At 37.2% G+C, this 20,185-nt stretch overlaps 5 protein-coding genes and 1 non-coding gene across 10 annotated transcripts; 1 reads left to right on the forward strand and 5 right to left on the reverse strand.

The window, feature by feature from the left end:
• Positions 1–1,323: 1,323 nt before the first annotated feature.
• LOC103851160 (auxin-responsive protein IAA29) lies at positions 1,324–3,331 on the reverse strand. 2 transcript variants are annotated; one of them, XM_009127995.3, is made up of 4 exons: positions 2,299–3,321; positions 1,838–2,130; positions 1,650–1,740; positions 1,324–1,573 (listed from the first exon to the last, which is right to left on the reverse strand). In XM_009127995.3, the coding sequence occupies exons 1-4, from the start codon at positions 2,532–2,534 to the stop codon at positions 1,498–1,500; spliced, it is 696 nt and encodes a 231-aa protein (XP_009126243.1). In that variant the 5' UTR covers positions 2,535–3,321; the 3' UTR covers positions 1,324–1,497. The 2 variants fall into 2 exon arrangements, with proteins under 2 accessions (XP_009126243.1, XP_009126250.1); XM_009128002.3 differs by having other exon boundaries at positions 1,439–1,573; positions 1,838–2,019; positions 2,299–3,331.
• A 5,900-nt stretch (positions 3,332–9,231) lies between these two features.
• On the forward strand, positions 9,232–10,973 carry LOC103851195. Its single transcript, XM_009128040.3, has 5 exons — positions 9,232–9,891; positions 9,980–10,079; positions 10,170–10,269; positions 10,383–10,480; positions 10,554–10,973. Exons 1-5 carry the CDS (start codon positions 9,744–9,746, stop codon positions 10,843–10,845), a joined length of 738 nt encoding a protein of 245 aa, XP_009126288.2. The 5' UTR covers positions 9,232–9,743; the 3' UTR covers positions 10,846–10,973.
• Positions 9,398–9,470, reverse strand: TRNAR-UCU. The gene has a single exon. It is a non-coding gene; the product is annotated as a tRNA-Arg (tRNA).
• LOC103851176 (E3 ubiquitin-protein ligase KEG) lies at positions 10,947–13,938 on the reverse strand. 4 transcript variants are annotated; one of them, XM_009128020.3, is made up of 6 exons: positions 13,840–13,938; positions 13,602–13,724; positions 12,799–13,148; positions 12,635–12,726; positions 12,090–12,563; positions 11,096–12,023 (listed from the first exon to the last, which is right to left on the reverse strand). In XM_009128020.3, the coding sequence occupies exons 3-6, from the start codon at positions 13,144–13,146 to the stop codon at positions 11,096–11,098; spliced, it is 1,842 nt and encodes a 613-aa protein (XP_009126268.1). In that variant the 5' UTR covers positions 13,147–13,148; positions 13,602–13,724; positions 13,840–13,938. The 4 variants fall into 4 exon arrangements, with proteins under 4 accessions (XP_009126259.1, XP_009126268.1, XP_033135395.1 ...); XM_033279504.1 differs by having other exon boundaries at positions 13,627–13,724; positions 13,840–13,934; XM_009128011.2 differs by lacking the exon at positions 13,840–13,938 and having other exon boundaries at positions 10,947–12,023; positions 13,602–13,833.
• Positions 13,939–14,874: 936 nt separating this feature from the next.
• LOC103851204 (ATP synthase subunit b', chloroplastic) lies at positions 14,875–15,905 on the reverse strand. The gene is made up of 2 exons (XM_009128052.3): positions 15,277–15,905; positions 14,875–15,201 (listed from the first exon to the last, which is right to left on the reverse strand). The coding sequence occupies exons 1-2, from the start codon at positions 15,775–15,777 to the stop codon at positions 15,037–15,039; spliced, it is 666 nt and encodes a 221-aa protein (XP_009126300.1). The 5' UTR covers positions 15,778–15,905; the 3' UTR covers positions 14,875–15,036.
• A 647-nt stretch (positions 15,906–16,552) lies between these two features.
• On the reverse strand, positions 16,553–19,546 carry LOC103851214 (golgin subfamily A member 6-like protein 7). The gene is made up of 2 exons (XM_009128063.3): positions 19,247–19,546; positions 16,553–18,986 (listed from the first exon to the last, which is right to left on the reverse strand). Exons 1-2 carry the CDS (start codon positions 19,307–19,309, stop codon positions 16,788–16,790), a joined length of 2,262 nt encoding a protein of 753 aa, XP_009126311.1. The 5' UTR covers positions 19,310–19,546; the 3' UTR covers positions 16,553–16,787.
• Between the last annotated feature and the right edge of the window lie 639 nt (positions 19,547–20,185).

Genomic DNA, 20,185 nt, shown 5'->3' on the forward strand with positions numbered 1-20,185 from the left:
TTCTAAAAAAGTATTTTTATTAATTTATTGCAGATTTTCATTTTGTTTACTTAAAAATCTTTAACAAAATTTAGATAGAAATTCCTTTACTGTTAATTTTAACAAAAAAATAATAATTAATTTTGACAACAGAGATTTTTTTTCATAAAATATCTCAGTACGTATTTAATTAATAATAATAAAATGGGAAAATATTTTCATTTAGTATTTTCATGAAATACTCATAAAACATGTTATTTTATGAATGGTACAACTTAAGGAAATAAAATTATTGCATTATTAATTTATAATAAAATATTAATATTTTGTGAAAAAATAAAAGAATGAAGATGTCATAGATTGAGATGCTATTACAGCCTGACAACACAATTTCTTCGATCATTCCTTTAGATGGCACTAAGCATGTCATTAAGCATTAAATAATATATCACAATGCAAATCTATAACTATCATATAAGACTTCTAATCGAGATTATCCATTAGTAGCATCACTCGTACAGAAGTGGATCCAGATTAACCACATGTTAGCAGCATACGTTCGGTTCCTTATTTTAGGTAATAACAAAATGTTAATTTCCTAGTAGGCGTGACTCGAATCTTTATGGCTTCATTGAACTTTATCTTTAAGTTAATCACCACCATACCACAAGTTATGGTTAGATTATCACTCCAGTGGAACATATATATCTAATAAGCGGCATGCCAATCTTATATTCTTTCATGTCATTCATTTTTGTTTATTCATGATTATCCATCTTGTTCTGATCTGTTCAAAATTTATGATTTTGGATCATCCTCAGATCAATTTAAAGTGGTTTCAGATATTTAAACCAACCAGATCAAGTGACATGCCCATACTGACACAACCAGTCACGAATTTAATATCATGGTTCCACATCCATCGATTTCAGTTTATGTTTCTTGTTCTTTTTTTTCCTAGTTTCTCAATCGAACGAGTTTATTTTTTATTTTTAATTTGGAATGCCAGGAAGGGATCGATAATATCTAAAAAGCTATTCAGTTTCCAAACTTGATCCGTAGTTATTCACTGAATTCTTCTTATTTACAATCTTACTTGTAGACACGCTTTGAACCACTAATTGAATAGATCACAAAGAGTGCAACCAAAGAGGGTAAACACTCTGCGACAATTGATGGTCAGTTGATGTTCATAGGATCTATTTTTCGATCATTTATGTGTTCCTTAATGATCTATATTTTCATCTTGTAGTTTATTTGGCAAATCTGTTACCTGTTTATGCTTCTTTATGTATCTTTTCCTCCTCTAGAGGAGGTTGAAACATGAAATTAATAAGAGTATGATTTGTCCAAAAAAGAGGAAATTTCTTTATGTTACCGTCCATGTTTAGCCATGATTCTTGATAGGTGACAAAATACCTAAACCAATGAACTGGATACTAAAGGAGAATACATAACAAGAATTCGAGTAGAAATTTAATCAGATAGATGGTACTCGAGTTGAATATTTTCTTATCATTAAAACAAAAGTCTTGTATATGGACACAGACAATCTCTAGTTATTGATATTCGATGAACAGATTCAGCAAAGATCCTGCAAAACCAAATCAAGAATTTAGACATTAATATGCCAGTCACCCATATCCGAATATAGAGATGTAATTACATACTTCCATGGAACATCCCCTGGTAATAACCAGTCACCCTCTTTCCCTTGGAAGGTAAATTTGAAGTTTGTATCTTCTCTATCACAATCTTGGTCTGACAAAACAAAAATATATTCAGTGTTCAGAAGACTCTTGAAATGTTATATGATATGTTTCATTTGTTTTATAGGCTTAGGAGAGTATTTACTCACATTGACTAAACATGGTGATCAAGGAGTTCGTGAGAGACTCGTAAGAGTTGAAAAGCTTGATGTCCACCTTTCTTGTTATTGCGACACCATCCATCTTCACCTTAACATACATTGATGATCTCAGTGAGGTTAACGGCCCACCTCTTTCAATGGTAGCCGGTTGATTAGATATGTTGATCCTCCTACCATGATGGTGATATGGGTGATTACGACTACGATGACGATAATTAAGATACTTTTTCATACATGACTTTATTGGTGGCCATCCAACGACTTTGCAGTTCTCTTCCTCGCTATATATAAAAATTTAATTAAGTATTTTAAAGATACAATGCCTCCCCGATTTTTGTATAACTACGCAACGATTCTAAGAAACTTGTAAGTACGTAATCCATATATTATATGTAGAGATAACTGTTTTTTTAACCTTACTATTGTCAAATATAGAGTTTGTTACTCACTCGTACACAACAGAAGAGTCGGGCTCCAGAGGATCATCATCTTCCTTGTCTGACTGGCCATTCAAAGAAAATGAACGTGGTTTTGATACATAACAATCTTCTTCCATATTTTCCAACCCAAGCATCGCATCAAAACTTTTTTCTTTGGTATTCAAATGCTTGTTGAGATCGAAGCCTAACCCGAAATTTGAAGAATTAGTATGAGGTGAAAGAGAAAGATCAAGATCCAGCTCCATTTCTGGTGAAGCTTCGTCTTTGATGAAAAAAGTTTATGTTCTTTTGTTGTTTGGCTTTGGAAAAGGTTGTGTGCATAATTAGAGGATCATGAGTATTCCCTATTTATAGTAAAAAGGAAAGGGTACCAAAGTCAAGGAAGGATATATGGCTTTATCGTCAATATATATGTACTCACACAAATATAGATGTCGATGGATGTGTTATGGTATCTTAAGCAACACGATGCTACATAAACTAAACAAGTAATCAATCAAAGTATTAGAATACTAATTATTCCTTTTCCGTTAAATCCTCAACTATTATAGTTCATATATTTTTTTCTTGGACCAACAACTATAACATATACTTGACTAGAGGAAATCATCTTCAAAAGTTACATCGTATTTAATTAAATTTCATATCCAACATGAATTAAATAACGTTTCACCGGTTAAACGAACTATGTTTAGGTGAAGATAATAACAGAGATTCATTCTAACTATTATACTTAAGTAGCTTAGCAGACTAGCAATCGTGCAAAATTAAGCATTTAAAACAACGAGAATACGAGATAGTTTCCCTCACAAAATTAATTTTAGTTGGTTTCTAATATGTATACATTTAAGGCTTTCAAATGAAGAGAAAGGTAGTGAGGAAGTTCCGAAGGGGAAAAGAGAAACAATGACCTTTGTCTTTTGGGATGGAAGTAATGACTTCCGACATTAATTAAGTTCAGGTCGGCCAATATCCTAACATTGATGCTAACACCTTTGTACATTAGTAGTATTATTTTATCTAAATTGTTATGCTTTTCATATATAAAATAGTTACTTTTATTCAATATTCATCTACACTAAATGTTAACTCCTTTCTTTGCAGTTTTGTAACTTCGGCTACAAATATATAACTACAATCGATACAATATATGGACTTGTAGATACATTTCTTACATGATAAATTATTAATTATATTTAATCATATAAACTTGTAATCGATTTTTTTTTGTGGTTGGCTTATACCTTATTTTCTATGTTTGCGTTACAACTCACATTTATCGCAATATCCAATTAGCGTATTTATTAAGAGAACTAAAGCAAATACCAAAGATATGATAAAAGTGTGTTTGTATCTATATTACTAAGCTAGAAATAAGAAGAGCCATCGACCATCGTTAAGGGACACATGATTCAACGAATATAGACATGCAACATCCATCTAATATGGATATTAATAGACAAGTTTGGTTATTGTTGGAACGGACTACCTCCTATATTTTTGTTTACATTCTATGTTTCTACTAGAAAATTGATTTCACACGGAGTACATTTAAGAATGATGTTATCCAATAGCAACCTCTGAATTGTTTACAGCTTGTCACAATTGTGTTAACCTCTTAAGAGGCAACTATCACTAGGCTCTCTTCCAGCTTGATTTCACTATTACATTTTTGACTTAATCTACACATGTTTGGGGAAGAGTTTAGATCACTATTATGACTTATGAGTAAGAGCTAGCTATTAACTGTATGCCTATCCTGAGCTTGAGTACACTGCCTATTTGGGTAGAAATATGTTACTTTTATAAACATTTTCTTTAACAAGTGTTTTGTTTTTGTTATTTGCGTATATGGATCATACAACATATTTTTGTTATTGCGGATGTTTTGTGTAGATAGCATATCATGTCAGTCGACAGACTCGCACTCATAACCAAGTTACCTCTCTCCGGTAGAATTACTAACAACTGTATTAAAACTAAATTATACTATTTGGTCAAGCCGATTAAGCAAGCAACAAAAACACCATGAAGACCAGATAAATACATTAAACAAATACTAGAAGACTATATTGTTTTTGTATAGTTTTTAATCGTCTTTTATTTGTTTTACTCTGATCATATAACTGTATATATATTCAGTTGTTAGCTTGACGTTGACATATGTTTGTTTTAATTTAAGAAAAAGTACTGTTGTTAAAAGGATATATGCTGTGCTTGTGCATAACACAACATTTAAGAACTTAACCCACAACCTTTTTAAGAAATAATTCCGTAAGATGTAAATCTGGTTTACGAAAGTGACACTTGAATCTGAAGTCTATATCATATATTAATATGAATTTTGGTTGGTCTACATGTTTTTAAGATCAACCAAACAGCTGAGAGTAGATGGGGAAATATCAACGTGAATGTCACGTGGACAGAGTCGTGCGTGCGTGACTACTCGTGCCGTAGTGTCGGGTCGACCACTGAAGTAATGGGCTTTAAAGGTTGAAGGACCATATGACTTTTTTTTTCTTGTAAAAGATGAAGGACCATATGACTTGTGGGAACCACTTTTCACATTTGTAGTCTAGCTCGTGAAATCGATCTGGTTTGTTATTATTATTTTTTTTAGTTTTTTTAATTTTTTTTTGGTAAAAAAGTTTGTTATTATTTCATCAGAAAAGTAGCAAAACATATAAAAAGAATAAAAACTTATTAGTTCGTACCATTTTTTGGTTAAGATTATTAGTTTATACGTGCGACGTCATATTTTTTAAAACTATAACCCATCAACATTTTTAGTCTGAAACACCGTCAATTTTTGCATGATTTCAGGGATGCATGTATTTTTAAAACGTAGACTACAGAACAAATAAATACAACATACTAAAATATCTCACCATCATAAATATATATAATGAAAGCTAATGTGATATGATATTAAAATCTCTATTTTAGGATCGGATGCGAGTTATGCAGCAGGAGCAGGTACAAAACGAATAAAATTATACCCAAATCTAATAATGTAATGGTCACATAATTTACCGACAAGAAACCTAATCCACTCGAAAACTAAAATTCAAGATCTAGAAGTAGTGAGATGTATAATAAAGGTCGCACGTGGGATGATAGAAAGTGTTTGTTTGAGTGAGGGAAGGGGACAAACAAGTGTTATAGGAAAGGGGGGAAGTGAATGAATCTAACTTTGTAACTCAAAAACACTGAGAAAAAAGAGAGCTTTGAGTGCTGTTTCGGACAGCTTTGGCTTAATGTCTTGTCTCCATCAAGTTGTAAATACCAAAGTCTTATCATGTTTCTTCTATGTCTCCTCAACTACTATTTTACGAATCGTACCACAAACTTTACCCCATTCATTCATTATTCAAACTTCTTGATACAAAGAGATTAACGGTTCAAGATGAAACTTTAATGATCGTTGGAAATATTCAAATATATATGATCTAACTTTGGCTTTTCAGCACCAAAAATAAAATAAAAAACTATACCAAAATCAGAATTTCAGAGATTCTTGTATAGTGTATAACTTCCTAATTACAAAGTCATCTTATTCTTCAACATCTCATTCACATTCCTAGGTTTTACCTTACCTCGCCTTTACACGAGGCTACACGTTCCAGAAGGATGACACATGAAGTCTTATCAGTCGAGTTTTCCCCTTAAGAGGATGAGATAGAAGAGTTTTTTTGTTCTTCTGCTATCCATCTCGATCTCGATCTCGCATAAGACCTTTGTTTGGATAGTAACGTCAGTTGAATTGCACGTCCAATACAAATGTTGATCCAAAATTCAGAATCTGGCTTCTAGTATGCCAGCATATCTTGTGGATTTGCATGTAAAAGATCAGCTCGTCATCAACCTCTTCCACAATCATTGCTTCTTAGCCTAAAATATACATTGTTTCTCTTACAGTCGATCTTGAATATTTGTTGTGCTTGTAACTGAAATAAGCTCAAAACATATAACAATATAATGTCGACCCAAAACAAAAAGAGGGGTAAACAACATATTTCCATACAAAAGTATCGTATATGTTCATCTTAATTGCACATATTTAACACATTTAACGTAAATAAATCTATTTACTTTCATTTTCAAAGATCGAAACCTGAAACCACACAAACGAAGATTTAGTTTGGTTTTAATGGTTTAGAATCTAAACCGATTTCCAAACCAATAAACCGATATCAAACCAGTTGGCATTGAACTAAAATTAAAACCTGGCCCAATCTGATATCCAAATAGTGCTCTCGACCAAACTCTTTAGAATGTTGGGTCAGTTTCTAATACAAAAACTATTTCTTTAATTGGGCCTTAGCTCACATATATACAAACACGTGACATTCCCTAAGTAATTTGCGGTCAAGAGAGGAAGTGAACATTTGGAGTTACAAATCTCACTGCAAGAGAAAAGAGTTCATGACAAATTAATATCTCTGTTTTTTTTTTTTCTTGAGGACTACTGAGTTTTCTGCAAAGTACTCTACTAGTTCCATTTCACCAGGGAGTCCTCTAAAAGTGTCTGCTATCTCTACAAACTCGAGTGATGACATGAAACACTGAGGCACATGCGTGAATCTTATTTTTTTTTCCCAAGACAATGAACGAGATAGATTCTGAAAATACACAACACAATGAATGGATTTTAGATAATACTTGACAAAACACATAACAGACTATGCAAGCCATTACCAAGATTAGGGATCTTAGATTGGGACAAATTTCAAGAAGAATCCATATAGTATTTATAAATCTAAGTAAATTATACAAATCCGGAGGTTTTTTTTTGGATTTGAGTCTTTGTATTTTTAACTAAAAAATCAAAACAAATCCATTCAAATCCATTATTAATTCAAATCCATTATTAAATCAAATATATTAGTAAATCCTTACGATTGAATAACACTTGATTTTATATAGAATTTATGAATCATTAAACCAGTAACACATGATTTTAATACAAATTTGAAAATCATAGAACCAATAACACTAGATTTAGTTCGGATTTTCAAACCCATTAAAATACAACAACCAATAACCCCTGTATCCATATCCCAAAAACAAACATCTGCTTCCAAACATGACAGGTTGCAAAATTGGGGGCAATGGCTTGATCTTGAGGAGGAACTACTCACACACAAAACAAGATCTGTAAGCAAAATATTCATGAACGAGAATTATGTGGAGACATACCCTGAAAGCTGAGTCAGAGATCTTCATATCCCTAACTTGCGAGATACTGGTGAAGAAATGATCAGGGGCACGCCTACCAAGATTGACCTTGGTTAAGGAACCTAGATTGCTTATGGTTTTACACTCGGATATGAAATCACAGAGACTCAGATACTTGAGCCTAGGGGCATTAATCAAAACCCTCACAACGCTAATACGATCGTTATTCTGAAAGTCATAGTCATGGACACCAGTTTTTATGGGGAGACTAGTTAATGTCTTGGAGTGCACTCGTAAAACATTTACACCACATGATCCAGGCATTCTAACAAAGCTGAAATCTTCAAGAACTGGACAAGATGAGATAAGCAACTTTAGACACGCTTCATCGAAGTATGTATTGTTTTCCAAACGCATAGTCTTGAGACAAGGCAAGGAGACAGACTCCAAAGACGTGCTCCCCACAAACACCCTACAAACTATGGTGATTGAGTACATGCTCACAGGTCAGAGATATACGCGGTCTATCATTGGAAGGTGAATCACAGTTTTTTTTCTTCTCATACTCCTTGATTCTTATATGCACAAAACTAAAACTCTTGTAAGATTGATGATATCAGTGTCGGCTTTATCATGTTTGGCGCATTTTTTGCTGGAGCTAGGGACTTGCCATTTGATTTTTTATGGATATGCTGTTGTTTTCGTAGCCAATATAACAACAGCAGTATATCTAGCAACCATCACCCGGACTGGTACAAGCTGTTATAGTCCTTCCTACCGGTTTGAATCCTATCTTAGTCAATGTCTAATGTCTGATTCTCCAGGGAAGTCAAGTGGTTTGAATAGCTTTGGCCTCATGTGGTGCAATGGTAATCTAAGTAGATAGTAAGATTGGCCTAAACTCCCAAGACTTGCTTTCAATTTGTTAGTTTTGCAATGATAGGAGTTAGTTATATGCGAACCTATATTGATGGTTAGGACATATATGTGTGGTGACTGGGAGAAGACGATTAACTTTCCTCAGCTCTTTTCTCCTGGCTTCATGGTACTGTAAATCTCTCTTCTGCCTTATACTGCTTATCTGTTTTCATGTTCACCTAGGTTGTGTTACTCTGCTCGAGCGTGTTAGCTTTCTTTTTAAACTACAGCATTTTTCTTAACACCACTCTCAACTCGGCTCTCACGCAGACAATTTGTGGCAATATGAAGGTCGGTTTCACTGTATAATTTTTGTTTGAAGTTCTTTTATGTCTATGATTTTATAAACGAAAGCAGAAACTTTGAACATTATATATCATCATTGCAGGACCTATTCACGGTTGGATTAGGCTGGATGATCTTTGGTGGACTCCCATTCGACCTGGTATTATTCTTCACCTTCCCATTTACTCTATTGATCCAAAATCGCCTATCTACAATTTGCTACATCTCAGTACTGTAATTTTGGTTCGTTGACGCAGATGAATGTGATTGGACAGCTTCTTGGCTTCTTCGGATCTGGTTTATATGCATATTACAAGATCATTGGGAGGTAGCTAGAGAAGGGTGACTGACTATAAGCCGAGGCCCCATTTTTTGACACATTACTGGATTATAAAGGAACTGATGTTTTGAGATTGTTTTGCTCTTTATCATTTTCTTATGTTCTTTCCGTTTGTATATAAACTATAGAGTGACTCGGTCTTTTCTGGAATCTAATATAAATGCGTTCACAAATCTTACTTTTCTTTGTTAACCATGGTATCAACTTATTAAGCTTTCCTTGGTTTTCATGGCGATGTTACAAGTGAAAGGATAGTATGAATATCTTGTTATAGCTCTAAACAAACGGTAGGCGAGACAAGTAGAAGAGTTTAGCTGCGAGCATGTTGTACTCAGTTTAACATGAAAAGTGGATGAAAGAAGACAAATAAGAAAAAAATTCAGAAGACACACCCAGTGGGACTCGAACCCACAATCGCTTGATTAGAAGTCAAGCGCCTTATCCATTAGGCCATGGGTGCTTGTTGATCTTCATTCCCATTAAATCTTGTGATTAGGTAAGTGTTTCTATATTGCTCTCTCAAAAAGCAAAACATATCTAACCGGGAAAAAGTAAAGTAAGCTGGAAAGAAGCAGAGAGAGATCCCTGAAGTAAACCCTGTTTCCCTTCAAAGTATCTCCACTATCTCTCATCCTCTTCCACTCTGACACTCAACTTCCACACTTTTATCTTTCTTTAGTCAGGTATAAGAAAAAAGAAAAGGAAACCATTTGTTCTTGTTCTTGATTTTCCGATGGAAGTTCCACGCCGCTCTTTGGCTGCTTCCCTCTCTCCTCTCCGCCTCATCGATGGTCTCCCTCGCCGGAGGAGTTTTAATTATAACCAGATGCCTGAGGAGCCCATCAAACTCACTGTTCTCAAACTTGATGGATCTTCCTTTGGTACACAACCATCATCTTCTTGCTTTCTTGTTTCTTACCATCAATCTTCAAGACTTGTTTCTTGAGTTAGCGGTTTACGATTTTGTAGGTATTGAAGTATTGAAGACAGCTACAGTAGGTGAGCTCAAGATGGCTGTAGAAGCTGCGTTTTCTCACTTGCCCATCACTGGCGTTGGCAAGGTCTCATGGTATGAGGACTCCTCTCCTCTTGTGTCTTTATCTTATATGTAATTCTTGATGATCTTAATCTTACCCTGTGATTATCATTTCGATGAAAGGCCGCATGTTTGGGCACAGTTCTGCTTATCCTATGGAGATCAAAGACTGCTCAACGAGGCTGACTACCTCATTGAGTTTGGCATCAAAGACGGAGATCAGGTTTGTTGTACTCGCCTCCCTCTTTTCTTCACTCATGTAGCAACTCTTCTAAATGAAACTACAAAGTTTGATTCAAATGCATCTTTTAATTCTTTTGGACAAACATCATTCAGCTTAGGTTCATCCGCCATATATCAAACTACTGCACCATGATGGTGAACCATAAGAGCAAGAAGACACCACATGTTTCTTCTTTGAAACAACTCAAACTGTAAGAAGAGTCTTTTCTCTTTCCATTTTCTCTTCATGTTTTTAGCATCTCATCAGACAGATACATATTTTAGACCATCTAGGTTCTCTCTTAAACCCGAAACCTGGAAAAAGAAAGGAGCACAAGGACAAGAAGATGGTGTTGACTCAGTCACCAAGACACAACCAAGCTTTCTATCGACTGTATTGGGAGGTTGGCTCTCTTACAAGTCAACACCAAGTCGGTCTAAACACAGAAACGTGACTGCTTCTACTTCGAGTCACCTCAGAGCTTTTAACAACATCATCGCAAGGTTTCGTTTCAAGTGTTACTCGGAGAAAGATGTCTGGAACAGGAAAAAACTCATCTCTGAAAACATGAAATAATACTCATTACTATCTGTCTGCTTCTGATTTGGTTCTTGTAGAGATTTTGATTTCCCAGTGTTCATGTTTATATGTAAGAAACAAATCATAAGACAAGTCTGTGGTTTTATAAAAGATGATGTTATATGCTTGATACCATCAAACATCATACAAGAGTCTTACTACGTTCAAAGAAAGTGAAACAATGTTATTATGTACATGTACCCATACATAGATTATATAAGAGCATTACCAGACCAAAGCAATATCCTTAAACACTGAACACAAGCCACTTTGATTTGCCAGAGTCCTGACCATCAACAATCTGACAATCACCACCTTGTCCACCAGAGCCATCCCTCTGTTTCCCATCCTTTGATCTTCCTGCTTTCTTCCCAACTAACAACCCCAACTTCATCGCTGTCAACAGACCCATGGCAATCAGCAAAGGTCTCACAGCCCAGTGAAAGTCCTCCAGATGCTGATACTTTTTCACAACTCCTTCACATGTGTTGAAGTCCACAATCTCCACTTCAGCTGGATCCGCAAGACAGCTGCTTCCATGTTCCTCTCCGAAAGGCAACGCTCCAGGGAACTCCACCTCGAGGCAACCGTTTGGTAAAACCTTAGAGATCCTGCCCGTTGCCCAAATCCCTCTACCTTTACGCATCCACTTGAATCTTGGGATGACGACATTGGCTTTGATCTTCACGAACTGACCCACACTGTATCCTTTAGCCATCTGAAGCTGCGATGAAGTTCCTTTCCAGAGAGTTGGCAGCCCTATAAACCCAACAGCTACATTACCCTCACGGTCTATTGAATGTATAACACCAACAAGAGAGTGCCTCTTGTCTTCTCCATCCTTCAGACGCACCCAATCTCCAGCAGCTAAGCCGTTAGTTACCCGTTCAAGAACAGAGACATGAACTCTTAACGGATCATGAACACCATGGACTTTAACGAGAGCAAACTCATCTGGATCGGTGTCACGTTCTAGACCAACCACTGTTCCTTCTGGCACATCCATGTTCTCATGCTTAAAAGAATTGGCAGGCTTTCTTGAACGCACCGTGTCGCCCACTCGGAGTTGATCCTTTGAAAGAAACCATTCTGTGTAACCGAGAGCAGCCGAGCTCTTCCTGATCTCTCTACTGTCAATGCCTCTCCACACCTCTTCCTCCTCTGAGTCCTGCAAGCTGCACAATCATTTCCAATTAATATCACAAACCAAGATGGACGAAGACGGGCAAGAGACGGTTTACCTCTTCAAGACGTGTAAGATGTCTGTCATCGATGGTCTGCTTCGAAGATCATACATAAAGCAACCTCTAAGTAGATTCTCCAGAGGAGGCGGTACACCACTGGGGATGCTAATCTTTTCTTGCTTCCTGACCACTAAGTCGTAAATCTCATCGGCGGATTTGCCAGACCAAGGCTGTACACCGGTCAGCATCTCCACAACGCTGCATCCAAACCCCCAAGAATCAGTCTCAAAGGACATGGGACCTCTTAATTCCGGTTGCCACTGCTCTGGAGCCATGTAGTTTGCAGTTCCAAGCCTCATTGTCATATCAGAACTCGGCAGAGGGATGCTAAGAAGGAGATAAGGGACTCCAACGTCTCCGAGGATGGCCTTGTCGTTATCACTGAGAAGAAAGTTAGAGGGCTTGAGATTAAGAATCAGAAACCCTTTTGAGTGCAGCTCCAGGATCCCTGTAACCAGATCAACGCCGTACCTGTGGTTCAACATAGATAAAGAAGACATTAGTATCACTACTAGCTGCTTGCTTGTATAATGCAATGTTACCTCAACACATCAGGCAGTGAAAGCTTTCCTCCTTTAAGCCTAGCCATCTTGTCACCAACACAGCCCTCATAGAACTTCATGATAATACATATCTACAAAACACAAATTTTTAAACAAAAACGGAAACTAAGAGAAACCACCACATGTTGTCTTTTTTAACTTACCCTTCCACTGATACTAGAGACACCACGGAGCATACAGACACTCTCAACCCCCTGACACTTGGAAAACAAATCCTCAAACTTATCAACCACAACCTTCCTCTGATCCTCCTTGATGGGATGAAGCATTTTGATGGCGACTTCATGATGCTCATCGTAGTCCTCGGTAGACTGATGATGAGTAGCCAACCAAACGTCACCAAATGGACCTCTTCCAATCCGGTGGCGAAGCTTCAAAGTTGCAGAGTTCATCCAGGGGCTAGCACCGGTTGCTAAAGCGCTCTCGGAGCCACCTTCAATGATCTCGTACTCAGAATCATCAGGCTTCTGAGGAGCTATCTTTGAATCCATATCTGAAACCAGGAGAAAAAAATATAGTTTCACAAGTTACAACTCAAAGTTTGTTAAGTAAGAACTCAAATCTCACAAACCTATGTTTGGTAATAAAAAGGAACAACCTTTCAGTTATTTAACTATCGTTATGAAGCAAAAAATGTGAAACAGATTCGTCACAAGTCAGATACGTGTGTGAGTTCTATTTTGAAGAGAAGTAAGCGATACAAACAAGGGACAAAGACAAGTGTCGTGGAGATGTAGAAGTAGGAGAAGGAGAACAAGCAACAGTATCCCATCACAATGGAACTCAATTAGCGCAAGATATAGAACCATAAGTCAATCAATCAAACTAATAAAAGTCAAATCTCATTAGATCAGAATTTGCAAAACGAATGTAATTAAAATGAAAGTTAACTCGAGTTACAAAGAAAAAATCTCAAAAAAAAAAAATCACGGAGAAGGAGAGTAACCGAGCAATGAAGGAGATAAACTTGCGTTATGTCGACGGATTAAGGCTTTTGAAGGTAGTGACGGCGAAGACAGAAGACAAATGATAGAAACCTAACACCGCCGGTAATGATAACTACAAGTTCCTGATGAAAGAGAGAAAACAAACAAATAACTTAGAGACGATCATCGGAAACTGAAACAAGTAACTTGAGAAGCTGATAAAGACAGGGAACCGAGAGAGAGAGAGAGAGAGAGAACCTGTGAAGGAAGAAGGCGTGGAGGCCCCGTAAGTTTTTGTTTAATGAGACACACCTTACCGTACTTAATACCACAACCACAACAAAGCCCACTTTACTTCATTTTATGTCAACCAAAAAAAAACTCTTTTTATTTTTAATTTTGTTGTTATTAAAAGCTTTTTTTTTTTGGTTAAGAGGTTATTGGTTGGTGTATTTTGATACATTTGAAAATCTAAACTAAATTTTAGTGTTATTGCTTCTATGATTTTAAAATATGTATTGAAATCATGTGTTATTGGTTTAATGATTCATAAATTTTAATTCAAATCAAGTGTTATTCAATCATACGAATTTATTAATAGATTTAATTTCATAATGGATTTGAATTGATTTGCATGAATTTCTTTGTTAAAAAATACAAAAACTCAAATCCGAGGGAAAACCTCCGAATTTGTAAATAATAATCCGAAATTTTTTGAAATTTGTATATTTTACTTGGATTTATAAGTACTATATGGATTTTTAAATCAATCCAAATATATAACATCTAAAACATATTAAGAAATTTTATATTAGTGCAAAGTACACCATGTTTAGCTTATCATAGTACCGATCACACAACAAATACGATTTCATGATTGTATCCACGACAGTAAGACTGAGGACCATAGCTTCAGGTGTTACGGTGGTGTGAGTGGAACAAGACTGTAATGCTATTCACACCAAGTAGTTTCCTCTCTTTTTCGTCTGTTGCTCAGGCGCTGTACAAACAAACATCACATCTCGTGACAACAAACGCCGACAACAGTGAAGGTTGAAGTTTGGGCTTCCTTGCTGGACCTGAGCCCAAGAGCCCATTTTGCGGTTTTGTGAATCTCCTTTAGTTCACAAAACATCTTCAATGTCTTCAATGTCTCTCTGTTCTTCTTACTTCACTCGCAGACACAACCCTCAATTGCTCTTTGTTTTCGTTTCAAGAAGAGACATGTAAATCTCGTGACAATAAGAGTCTATGAAGATTCATCCAAAATCAAATTTTCAATCTTTATCAAACTAAATAAGAAAAGAGAGCTAATCATTTATAAAAACTTACATATAAAATTGTTGTTGATTCATCCAACGATCAGACAAAGACATAGAGAGAAAAGAAGAGAGATTTACAGTAATTTCATATAAATTGAGGATTGAGAAAAGACAGAACACACAAGAGTTTGTATTAAGAAGGAAGAACCTTCTTGACAATGTCTTCACTAAGAGCAGCGATCTGAGAATCAAGAGCCTTAATGGTCTCCTCCTTCTGCTTCTCCAAGCTCGCCAAAGCTTCCTGCAGCTCCGCCTCCACCTTCTTCCTCCCTACCGCCAGCTGCTGCTCCACCTCCACCTGTCCCAACACAAACAACCATCAATGCCTTTCTCACAATCAGACATCACAAATGTCAGTTAACGTTTCCCTTACCTCCGTCTCCTTCTTCATCTTGTTAAGCGCGGCGGCGATCTCAGCCCTAGCCGCCCTCATCACAGCAGCCGCCTGTTCATCGAGCGCCTTCACCTCAGTGGAAGTATCCTTCACGCTCGCGAGCTTCTCCTTAATCTCACCGTCTCTCTTATCCATAAAGTTCCCGAGGGGAGAGTAGTAGACTTTGTCGAGCGCGAACATGAGGAAGAGAAACTCCACGACGATGATCGGGAGCGTCAGGTTGAAGTCGAAGAGCTGGGCCTTCTCCATCGCTTCGGCCATGGAAGGGGGAGCGAGGGCGGCGATTAAAGCTAGAGACTTTACGGTGGCGGAGGAGAAAGACAGAGCCTTGCTGCTGAGGGAGGAGGATGAGGAGGAGGAGGAGATGGGTTTGGGGATCTGGGGGAGTTTGATGGATTTGGGGAGGTTGACGCGGGTTGGTTGAGTGGAGGAGGAGAGGGAGATGAGGGGTTTGGAGGAAGCCATTATCGAGTTAGCCATGGCGACACGAGCAGAGACAGAGAGAGAGGGAGAGAGCTTTGGCTTTGAGAGATGAGAGAATGCTCAAAAACTGATCTCTCTGTGTAATCTTCTTAGGAATGTTATCTCTTCTCTTCACCACACAAATAATCAAAGGCTCTGGTGGTGAGCTTACAAATGTAAGGACTGGAAAAATATATAACAACAAAACAAAATTAAAATTTTAAAAATAATAGTAGAAGTTAAAATATTATAATAAAAAATTGTTACTTTTTGCATTTAATATAAATTCAACCAATCATAAAAAAACATCCATTACATGGTGGTGAGTTTACAAATGTAATGTAAGGACCCAAAAAAAAATTATATAAAAACAAATAAACAAATGTAAAAAGTTATATATAAAAATATTTGCATTTTTAATACGGTTTTACAAAATCTTTATTTTTGAAAAAAAAATTTAAAATATATTTTATATTTTATATGCATTAATTAATAATAAATTTTAAAAACAATAATTATGTTTATTGTAATTCATTTGATTAAAATGTGAAAATAGTTAATTAAAAATATATAGAAATTAATGGTATTAGCTTACTGTTATTTTATCACAATATTCGCGAAAATACACATTACTGAAAAGTGGTATTAAATTTGTGGTATTATTGAAATTTTTTCTAAATATATTTTATGTATAAAAATTGTAAAATTATAATTCTTGTTAACAGATGGAGTTTATAATTACTTTTAGTTAAATCGCAAATGTAAATGTACACAAATAAAAACCAGACTTGTCTTACCATTAACCATAATGTCATTGATCACAAACGTTTTATCCTTACAAGGTGAACTAAGAGGACACAAGTCTCTTGCTACATGTCTAACCTTCTCAAAGACAGTCCTTGTATGCAGAATAATCTTAGTTTTGAGACAACATATTTTATTCAACACCCGGTAACTCTACATATATCCACACAAAAAAAATCACATCACAGATCAAGCTTATAAAGTTAATCTGTATGATCTAATCTTCACAATCCATTAATGCATGTGGATGTAGTACCATCAACGATTCCTGCATTCTCTAGGAGTTTCTCTGTCAATGACCAGAGCCTCCCAACTTCTGATTTCACCTCGGCTATACAATCAGCTGAACTGTTTTCGTTCTCTGGCACTACAGCGAAATCAGAATCTACCTCCACACTCATGTCAACTTGAGTTAGAAGCTCCGTGCTCATCTCCGCAAGCTTCTGTAATGCGCTCGTCGCAGCTTCCACTTCAAGTTGAGCTGCCTCTAGCTGGAGCTTCTCTATGGCTAGATCACCCATTGTTCTCCCCTCGATCCTCTCTTGCGCCAATGCATATAGCATTTTCAAATCTTCACCGTCGTTAACCGTTTCTTGTTTTAGTTTCTTGACTTCTTGCTCCTTGGCTTCAAGTCTCCCCATGAGTACATTGATCTCTTCGTCCTTCAACGTCAGAGCCCTCTGCGCAGCTAAAACTTCCATCTCTTTCAACCGTAGATTCTCTCTGGTGAAGTTTAGCTCCATCACTAGCCGTTTGTTCTCCATCCCGTAATCACCATAAGGTTGTTTCTCTAGTGGTTGTTGCTGCATCTGATCTTGAACCAATCTGCTCGTCAGCTCTGCGATTCTCTCCACCACCATCTCAGCTTCACTGGCTTGAATCTTGGAACTGCCTAACTCGTCTTCGATTCTGTTAAGGTGGACATCTTTCTCCTTCAGCAATTCAGTTGCCTCCGTAAGCTGATCTTCTCTAGTTCTCATAAGCATCTTCAGCTCGCTAACCTCCCTGTTCACCACTTCCAATTGATTCCTCGCTTCAGTGAGCTCTTCATCTTTCTCTTGCAGTAACAGCTCTAGAGAAGCCTGTTCAGACTTTAAATGCTGAATCTCTAGCTTAGCCTCCACCAAGCTTGACTCCTTCTCCTGAAGTAGAGTCTGTGAGACTTGAAACTCGTTTGTTTTCTTGTCAAGCTCGTCTTGTATGGTGGAGACATCATGCATAGCTTGCTCCAACAGAGACTTCTCTTTCTTCAACTCCTCTCGTAGCTCCTCCAGGAGTTCTTTTTGGATTGATATCTCTCGCTCGAGTGCAAAGTTCTTAGCCTCAGCGACTCTGAGCTTTACTCTCTCACTCTCCACTTCACCGCGAGCGTCTCTCAAGCTTTGCATATAAGACAACACGCTTCTCCTCTGCTCCTCGAGTTCCTCTAATTGTTTCTCTAATAGCACTTCCTTTTCTCCCATTTGCTCTCTTGAAGATAACAAAACTTCCCGAGATGAAACAAGCTCGAATCTCACATCGGTTAGAAGCTTCCTCACTCTCCTAAAGTCCTCCATGGTTTCATTAGCTTCTCCTAAGCGCTTCGCTGTCTCCTCCTGAAGCTTACTCACTTCCTCCTGAGCCACCAACCACTCTTCCGTCTGCTTCTTCAAATTAGCTTCTGTTTCTCTGAGCTTCTCCTGCTCAAGCTTCTTCGCCGCCGTAGCAATCTCTAGCTCTTCTTCCTTCTCCTTGAGAGCTCTCTGAAGCGCTTCTATCTCATCTTCTTGTCTCTCCACAATCTCATTAGCTTGGATCAAGAGCTGTGACTTGTTCTCAAACTCAAAACTCGCCACGGAAGCCTCCTTGGTTTTGATCGAAATCTCAACGCGCATTCGATCCAGCTCTCGCTCTTTAAAAGTCAACGACGCTTGCACAGCAACAAGCTCCTCGTCTCTTTCCCTAAGCTTATGCTTCAACTCTTCAATCTCTCTGGCCTGTGAAGCTAACTCCACGTTGGCCCGCTTCAGCTCCTCTTGCAAGCTCTCATGCTTCAAAGAAGCTTGGAGGATGACTCTCTCCCGCTTCTCCAACCCTTCCTTTGCTTTATTTAGCTTCTTCTTCTCGGAGAGAACCTTCCTCTCTGCGTCCTGCAAGTCTTCTTCACGTTTCAACAAAGCCATTAACGCAGCCTGAAGGTCAGACTCAAGCCCGCCAAGGCTCGAGTAAGGAGGATACACCGAGTTCTCATTCGTTTGTTCCTGTGTCCGAGCGAATAGTTTATCCAGAAGAATCTTTGAAGGCTCATCGGCTGTTCCATTGTCGTTGAAGCTTGGTCTTGTGTTGTTCAGAACTGATTTAACAGTGAGTAAAGAACGTCTCTTTCCCTTTCTACAGCTCGTGAGGAACGTAACAAGAGTCTTCTGCTTCTGGTTTACACTTGTCTGCAATCAAGAAATAATAACACAACACACATCAAAATAAAACTCAAAGTCTTCATTTTTATTTAAGGGAAAGTAAATAAAAAAAAGCAAAACTTGATGATTGTGGGCAGACATTAAGAATCATTCTGAGGAAAGCAAAGAATAATAAGAGAACAAAAGCTAATAAGACAGTAAAAACATCATAAAAGTTCTGAGCTTTTTTTTTAAAATGAGAATCAAAAAGTCTAACAGAGGAAAGGTAAGTGAGAAGGTGAAAAAACCTGGCAGGGAGAGAGAGACGAGTAGGAAGAAAGATTCAGGCGAATAGCCTGAGAGAAACCCATCACCAGAGCATATCACTCGAGCTCCAACACTAGAACCCTAAATCAATGTTTCAGACACAGGATCAAATTAAAGGAGTGACCTTTAAAAGAGGGTTTAAGAGAGCAAACCCAAATCGAAGGAAGAAGAATCTAAGAAGGGAGAGGGAGAAAATGTAAAGCTGCAATAAGGTAAGGAAGGGGGTTGCAGTGGAGAAGGCAATGGGATCATTGAAAAGGATTCGACTTTGGATAAAACTAAAAATTTAATTTAATTTTTTTTTTTTAAGGATTTAAAAAAAAAAATAGAAATAGAGGCTCGCATTGGCTGGCGAGTTGTGATCTTCGTCAAAGCCAAAAGTCCTTTTTGCCCTTATTCACGAGTTTTATGTCGGCATGTCCACGTGTCAAATTCGCCGCCACGGGATCTGTTTTAAGGTTTTTTTAATGACCTGGCTTCGTTTTTAATCAGCCGCGTGGTTATAAATGGGCCAGATGGCTAAAGAGTGTTGATTAGTATTATACTCCATTGATCATTATTCTATATATTTTCACCTAAAACATAAGAATTTATTCTTTGGATCCACATAAGGCCTTTTTATTATCACTAAGCACAATACTATTATAGGATCCATTATCGAATTCTCATATCCTTTTAGTAGTGCATAACTAACAAAACGAACTCTCTCATATGAGTAGGCTTTAATCCACATCTTATCCTCTTCTTACACCAAACTTCTCTCATCCATGGAACACCCCAAAACCACATGTGAAGTTTGAGTTTGGTCAATAATAAGACCAAACCCCTAATCCATAGTTTTTAACATTCATCCAGTTACAATTTTTGATTAATTAAATAAAAATGGATTAGGTGGTAAAATTATTAGGTTAATAATTTAT

The sequence above is a fragment of the Brassica rapa genome, chromosome A01, assembly GCF_000309985.2.
Source record: "Brassica rapa cultivar Chiifu-401-42 chromosome A01, CAAS_Brap_v3.01, whole genome shotgun sequence".
In the NCBI taxonomy this organism is placed as follows: domain Eukaryota; kingdom Viridiplantae; phylum Streptophyta; class Magnoliopsida; order Brassicales; family Brassicaceae; genus Brassica; species Brassica rapa.